Raw genomic sequence first — 7,913 nt, 5'->3', positions numbered from 1 at the left:
CATCACAGTATGGTGAGGGGCGTAACATTTCTGTCACACGCTTGAGGTATTCGGCCAATCATAACGCACTGGATAGCTGGCCAATCAGAGCACACCTCGTTTTTCAGACCGATGAGTTTTGTAAAAATCGACGCGTTTCAGAAAAGGGGGGCATAGAGGAGAAACAATAATGTACAGTATGTAGAAAATAATGTGTTTTTTTTACTTTAAACCGCATAAACACATTGCATTACACCAAATACACAAAATAATGTTCTTTTTAGCAACATCATATGACCCCTTTAAGTCTTGAAATTAAAAAAAAAAAATTCCTCTGGCAGGGAAAGTTAGAGACATACGTGGTACATACTTCAGATAGCTGTTAAATCAAAACATGCTTCATGGCTCATTTTTTTCAGGATTATTATTGAAATATTGGTGAGGCGATTAAATGTTGGTCATCTTTCAAATTCCTCAAAAGCCCCACTCTTGGATACTCCACAAAAACTCCTCCCACCTTGTCATCTTCTCTGACATTGTACTGGGCCACCTTGAAGGAGCTCAGATACTCGTTCATGTTCTGCATGTCAGAGTCGTCTGTGGCATCCTGGCTGCGGTCTAGCAAACGCTCGATGGCGGCATTGTCGTAGTGAATTATGCTGCTGTCATCATCCTTATTGTCCCCTGCTGAAAACAGGAAACAAACGGGTGAACCTTCAGTATAGCAAAGTGTTGCAGAGAGTTACAGAGCAAGTTTTTTCATAACATTTCAACAACAAAGATGTTCATTAGTTGACTAAATTACCAAACGATTTTCTGGTTCATTTATTTTTATACATCAATCAATTTAACTTATCAATCCCACCCTCAATCTCATCCTTGAAAAGCTCCTCCGTGCCAAACTTGAGGATGTCATCCAGCTCTTGTTTAGACATGGATCCAGCTTTTGAGCCCAGACCGGGCCGCACCACCAGGTGTGTGAGCATCATCTTCCTTTTGGCCACCTGAGTGATTCGTTCCTCCACTGAGGCCCGAGTCACAAACCGATATATCATCACTTTATTGGCCTGACCAATACGGTGAGCTCGGCTGAAGGCCTGAGAGAAAGAGATAAGATTCAAAATATGTTTAGCTTTGAAACCTCACAGATGCTATTCTAAGGCTACGTTTACACGACAATGATGTAGTCAAAAACGGAAAAGTTTTTCCCTTGAGTTTTTAAAAAGTTTCACGTATACATGACAACGTTTTCAAAACGATTCGTGTTTATACTGTACATATCCGCGAAAACAGCCAAAAACGCTGTATTACGTATGCCAGGCCAGTAGTTGGCGCTGTCACCTTGTTAGTAAACAGTACCTGTTGCCATGTTGTATATGATGCGTCTCCGCTGTTGGTTGTAATATTGGTGGAGTAAATCCACACTTTGCTGAAGAAGCGTTAGCAAACTCTTAAACAGCAACAACAGTACCATGTACTCCGCCACTGTTGTGTATGTTTGTTCGCGCTTGCCTTTAAAATCGACACGTACTGCGCATGTCTACATACCTAACACGTACTACGCACGCGCATGATGTCACCGTTTTCAAAGATTCCCGTTTTGGGTGTTTACACGGAAATGCGTTTTCAAAAACTTAAACCTTGAAACCCGTTTTCAAAAATATGCGTTTTCAGTCCCCAAAACGCCGTTGTCGTTTAAACGTACAGGCAAAAAGCATAAAAAGTTTCCCATTTTTGGCTGAAAACGTTGTCGTGTAAACGGACCCTACATTTCAGGAGTCTGTACTCAAACTGTCCACTAGGTGGCACATGACAAATAAAACACCAGAACAAACCTGTCAGGTGTCACACAAGTAGAGTGAATGTCTGTGAACACTGGCGTGGACTGTATGAGACACTCCTCTTTTTTATATTTACCTGAATGTCATTGTGAGGATTCCAGTCAGAGTCAAAGATGATGACTGTGTCCGCAGTGGCCAAGTTGATTCCCAGACCACCCGCTCGTGTAGAGAGAAGAAAACAAAACTGACACGCACCAGGAGCTGTGTGATCGACAGAGAGAGAAATTTGATTTAGATTTGTAATGAAAATATTATGTGGTAACAGTGGGCTGTCCACCAGTAGAGATTTTGCTAAGCCGTTAATATGGTTTATCATAAATTGTAAATACCATTATGTAATATATCTATGTGGCTATCAGTGGGCAAGATGATACTATATACATATGACTAGGGCTGGGTATCGAGTTCGATACTTCAAATCCCAATTTAACCCCTGCATAAGACAATAAATAAGATTTATATTCCGCTTTTACTCAAAACTCACTTTAAACCACCATCAAGTTTTTGTAATAACTTCCGATTGCCGTGTGTGTTTTGGCCATGTAATGTTGCTGAAATTAAATATGTTATTACCTCTGAGTCAGAGCAGCGATCATGGAAGAGAGAGCACAGGCAGACAGCGCTAGAAACTGCTAATGCTTATCAGTAAATCAGTAGAAAATGAATAGAAATGACGATTCTGTCTGAGCTAGGTGATTCTGTCACACGCACTAGTGTAAATGTAGCTAACCGATGTGTAAACTGAAGACTATTTGAGCTTTATTACAACTATTTTGCACTGATTTATTGTGTTGTTTACATTTTGTTCCTTTGTGCAGTGGCTTTGAGTCTGTATAAACATCAGCAAGCTGAAAAATAAAACCAACGGTTTTTTTTTAGATAATGTAATCTTGTTCAAATAGATTTCATAAAATTGGTATCGAAAAAAGTATCGTTCAGGAACCGGTATCGAAGTCAAGGTATCGGTATCGGTATCGAAAATTTCTGAACGATACCCAGCCCTACATATGACAGTGATGAATAAGCATGCGGGATGTGTCCCAAACAAGTCAAGATGAGGAAAAACTTGGTGTTAAAATGGGTTCGACCATTGTCGTTTGGATTTTTAAAAATCCTTGTTTCATATAAAAAGTTATATGAAATTGCTCACTGTGTGATGTAAGATTTGCTCATACATTTTGGCCACCCAAAAAGTCATCAAGTCATTATAACAAATAACACAATGATTAAAAAGCTAAAAAAAAAACACACACACACACACACACACACACACAATCAATCAACCTCAACACCACAAAACAGCAAAATAAACTCTCCCACCAAAGCACAATGCAAAAGATATAATTATAGCACCACTGTAGTTCAAATGTTTATATATCTTTCAGAACTTTGTAACATTCAAATTCAACAATGATTCCAGACTTTATAAATGCTTTAAACAGAGATATGACAATGTCTGTTCTCAAGTAATTTTGCCCTTGTAAACTGCAAGTATTGCTTACCCAACAATAAAATAAATCAACTGCCATTTCAAGATAAGACATTCTACATTTGGCATAAACTTTCCTCCACATCTGAAAACAACTGACTCAACCGCTCCAAGAATTGATTGAGTCTTACAAACAATGAAAAATAGTATCTCTAAATTCACATTTATCATCAACATTTGGACTGGGAAGAGAGAGGAGAGAGCGAATATGACTTTGTGATGACATCTAAATAGCTATTAAAACCAAATCTCCAGCTGAGTGGTTCTCAAACATTTTAGACCACCTTTCTTCAAATCAGACCATCTAAGTACTACCTAATGTTTAATGTTATAATATACTTTTTCACATATCATGTATCACCTGAAAGCACCACAGGATCACAACTCTAGCTAATTCTCTAGCTGTATCCAAAGCACACTACAATAATGTTACTTAGATAATTTATGTGCACAATATGTATGTCTGGTGCACTGCTCTTACCGTTGAATCTGTCGATGGCTTCCTGTCGGAGAGCTCCAGTGATGCCTCCATCAATTCGCTCATATTTATAACCCTCATAATCCAGGAAATCCTCCAGCAAATCCAGCGTCTTGGTCATCTGAGGGGGAAACAGTGTAAGTTCAAATAAGATATAGTAAGACGTGATGAAATCAAAATGAATGCAAAGTACCACATCTGATCGAATCAGACCATCCAAGTAACACCTAGCTTGCCATGAGCTCCAAATTAGATTGTAATGATTAGAAACACAAAGCTATTCAATTTGAAAACCGAGTTGAAAATATGATAAACTATTTAAAACCATATATATTTTGTACTATTTTCACAATTTCCAGAGATGTGCTCTGCACCACCTGGGGGCACTAAACAACCACAATTTGGGAGCCCGTGTGCAGTACAGCTTATTATGTGTAAAATACAAGTTAAGTGAAAGTATTTACATGCGTGTTCGTACCTGAGAGAACACTAGCACTCGGTGGCCTTGCTCTTTCAGTTTTCTGAGCATTTTCTGCAGCAGCATTAGTTTCCCAGAAGCCTTAGTGAGACCTGCACCTTCATACGCTCCACTTGGTGTTTTGGGAGCTTCCTGTAACACAAGACAGCCTATGATACCCATGTGCACAATTAAAAAAAACTTGTCAAACACTAAACACAACTATTAACTATTATCTTAAACATATGAACTATTAAATTAAACATTTTGACAGCATCAAGCAAATCAAATTCTCTGACAGCAGGTGGCAGTATTTCACACTACATAAGTTAGTTCATACAAATGACAAGTTTTTTTGTTGCGGTCAGAAATACAGTGTGTGCTCTTACGGCAGAAGCGACGGGGAAGAGGTAGGGGTGGTTGCAGCACTTTTTTAGGTCCATCATAATGTTGAGCAGAGACACCTGGTTTCCTCCTCCCTTAGAATTCAGCGCCTCGAAATTACGCGTCAGAATGAACTTGTAGTATTTTCTGTTTATACACAGTGTGCACACAAAAACATATGAAGAAGGCTAGCACGCATAGTAAGAAATTTATTTAAACAAATGAAATATTTGTATTACTTCCTACTTCCCGCTGATTATCTTGAGATAATAAATACACGTCAAAACATTTTGTTTGAGAAATCAATGTTGAGGACTTACTTCTGCATGGGGCTGAGCTCCACTCGGACAATCAGCTCAGTTTTGGCCGGCATGTTCTTAAACACGTCAGCTTTGAGTCTCCGGAGCATGTGTGGGCCGAGCAGGTCGTGCAGTTTCTTAATCTGGTCCTCTTTAGAGATGTCTGCAAACTCCTCTAGAAAACCCTCTAGATTACTGAGGGACAGAAATAAAGCGATGTAGTAAAATTATTTTGAGTATTAAAACGTGTCTGTGTTGATGTGTACATACAGTGGCCTCAAAAAGTATCTGGACACTTCATCAACACAAAAAAATTATATCATTGCATTATATAGCATAATACATCTAAATACTTCTTGGGACACTTTTACAGTCTGTTTAAGCATATAAATGTGCTTTTATGCGTATGGTCATACTTGAAGCGGTTGGGCGTCAGGAAGTTCAGAAGATGGAATAGTTCTTCCAGGTTGTTCTGGAGTGGAGTTCCTGTTAGCAGCAGCTTATGGTCTATCTTGTAGTCATTGAGTCTCCTGAAGAACTAACACAACACAACAACCATCTTCAGTTAATAAAACACTCACACAGAATCTGTATTTCACTTAATTGGAACTATACAAGGTGCTTACTATAGATTCATTATGAAACCATGATGAGCAGGACTTGCCAATTACAAACTATTTTATATCTTTTTGCAAAACGTGTACAATTAGGAGTAAAATTAGTTGTGAATTCGTTATTTTGAAATGTAATTTCTGAATGTGTAGATTATTCTTAATATAGATACTCCTACCACTTCAAAAGTTTGGGTTCAGTAAGATTTTTTTAAAGTAATTAATATTGGTTTTAAGCAAGGACTCTTGTATCTCGGTTTTTACAAAAATATTACAGAACTGTTTTCAGTATTGGTATTAACACAAATGTTACTTGCGCAACAAATGAGCTTATTAAAATGACTTTTAAAAGATCATGTGGCACTGAAGGCTGGAGTAATGGCTGTTGAAAATTCAGCTTTTTCATCAAAATATATTATAAAATATATTAAAATACAAAACAGTTCATCATTCAAACAATTATTATTGTATTATTGCGTTTGATCGAATAAATGCAAGTAAATGTTTTTTTTTTTTTTCAAATAACCCCAAACTCTTTCTTAGATAGTGACTCATTGAATGAAAACATGTAATGGCTTTATTATGATGGTTTATAAAATTGCTGGTTTATATCTGTCATCCTCAATCTACCGTGTTGCAAAGAACCCAAGAAGTTATTTCCTGTGCTGTATTAAATTTGGATGAATCACCCAAACACACACACACACTCTCTCAAACCAAACAAAACTTGGACAAAAAACAGGAAAACCTAACTAAGTCGGTGTACCTTGGACTGGTTGTTTTTGAGGCGGTGGGCTTCATCCACTACAAGACAGGCCCAGTCAATGGACTTGAGAACGTTCTGGTCTATGGTCACAAGCTCATAGGACGTCAACAACACGTGGAACTTAATGGGCGCTTCTCTCTAGAGGGATGATGGGTAGAAAATGAAAATAATGGTTAGAGTAAAATCACTTCTTCCTATAGCACCAAAATGGCATCCTTTCCCTCTTCTCTCATACTATGGCTCATCTCTTTCTGCAACACTTCTCTTCATTTTCCGTCTCACATTGTCCATCTTTGCATTTCACCTCTCCAATCAGCAGTCATTCCTTCCCCTTCCAGCGCTCATATCCTCTCCTTCTCACCCGTAATTTGAAGGCTTTCTTTCCTCCCTTCACCGGCGTGTCATCAAAGGTGAATTCGTTCTCACGGATGATGGCTCGGCTGTCCTTGTCTCCGGTGTAAGTGACAACGTAGAAGTCAGGAGCCCACATCTCAAACTCCCTCTCCCAGTTAATGATTGTGGACAACGGTGCGCTCACCAGGAACGGCCCTTTAGTGTGTCCCTGGAGAGAGAAATGGACAGAGAGACATGGAAGGATGCACAGAGAGGAACAGGATGGGAGAGAGAAATGTAAAAGTTTACATATCATTTATAAAACACTTTTGTAACCTGACCGTCACAGACCTCTTTCAATAACGAGTAGAGGAAAACAATAGTCTGGATGGTCTTGCCCAAGCCCATTTCATCCGCCAGGATGGTGTCTGTTCCCTGCGCCCAGGAGAACCGCAGCCAGTTCAGCCCCTCCAGCTGATAGAGATGCAGCGTCCCTCCTGTCTCTGTCACAAAGTCCGGCTGCTCCTCGTACTTGATTGTAGGCTGAGAGAAGAGAGTTGGGTAGAGAACTTTTTAGAAACAAGAAGGGTGGTCCTACATGCCCTAAAAGCTTGAATGAACTGAGGACTTTGTGCTAGAAAGCAGATGTGAAAAAAAATGTACCATCAGAGGTATTTAAAATAGATGGCAAGAAGGCAGAAAAAGGTAAAAGGACCCAATTTTGTGGGTTATTGACAGGTAGATAGTATGAGAAAACAAATATAGTCAGATAAAGAATAAAAGTGAATCAACAGCATAAAAGAGTGGCTCTCAAACTGTGGTATGCTCAGTCCTTCTCCTGGATAGCCAACATCCAGTTTAGCTCCAACTCTGATAAAACACAACTGAACCAGCTAATCAAAATCGAAACGTCCAGGCAGGTGTGTTGGATGATAGCCCTCCAGGAGCAGGATTGGCCACCCCATCTTAAAATGTAGATATTAGATAATCATACAAAATAATATTAACATTGTATTCCATTTGCAATTTTATATTTATTTTTTCCAATCCATTTATGATTTGAATATAGCTTTGTGTCTAAGGCTGTATTGAATAGCCTACATCAATGGTCACCAACCTTTTTAGGCCCAAGATCCCTGACCTTGGCCTTTATGAAAGACAAGATCTACCTATTGAAGAATTGATAGAAAAAGACATCCCAGATTGTACTTCAAATTTTAGGCCTTTTAAGTCGATGTTTGAGTGCTGACAGCCCCATATTTTGGACATCCACAAT

The 7,913-nt window shown here is 38.8% G+C and overlaps 1 protein-coding gene across 7 annotated transcripts in view; it reads right to left on the bottom strand.

Annotated features, from left to right (window-relative positions):
* The window catches only part of LOC107738011 (chromodomain-helicase-DNA-binding protein 3-like), a 56,360-nt gene that overhangs the window by 34,718 nt on the left and 13,729 nt on the right, over positions 1–7,913 (bottom strand). For 5 of the 7 annotated variants that reach the window (XM_016549674.1, XM_016549670.1, XM_016549668.1 and 2 more), the window contains 11 exons: positions 6,989–7,180; positions 6,666–6,866; positions 6,305–6,442; positions 5,344–5,465; positions 4,949–5,122; positions 4,634–4,775; positions 4,266–4,397; positions 3,791–3,908; positions 1,897–2,021; positions 845–1,076; positions 497–666 (listed from right to left, as the gene is read on the bottom strand). In XM_016549674.1, the coding sequence (XP_016405160.1) occupies positions 497–666; positions 845–1,076; positions 1,897–2,021; positions 3,791–3,908; positions 4,266–4,397; positions 4,634–4,775; positions 4,949–5,122; positions 5,344–5,465; positions 6,305–6,442; positions 6,666–6,866; positions 6,989–7,180 (1,746 nt within the window). The remainder of the gene's footprint in view (positions 1–496; positions 667–844; positions 1,077–1,896; positions 2,022–3,790; positions 3,909–4,265; positions 4,398–4,633; positions 4,776–4,948; positions 5,123–5,343; positions 5,466–6,304; positions 6,443–6,665; positions 6,867–6,988; positions 7,181–7,913) is intronic. The other 2 variants (XM_016549669.1, XM_016549675.1) reach the window with 1 other exon arrangement.

Source organism: Sinocyclocheilus rhinocerous, unplaced genomic scaffold (assembly GCF_001515625.1).
Source record: "Sinocyclocheilus rhinocerous isolate Xijiao unplaced genomic scaffold, SAMN03320098_v1.1 scaffold494, whole genome shotgun sequence".
Classification (NCBI taxonomy): domain Eukaryota; kingdom Metazoa; phylum Chordata; class Actinopteri; order Cypriniformes; family Cyprinidae; genus Sinocyclocheilus; species Sinocyclocheilus rhinocerous.
This window is presented reverse-complemented; position numbering and strand designations above follow the sequence as displayed.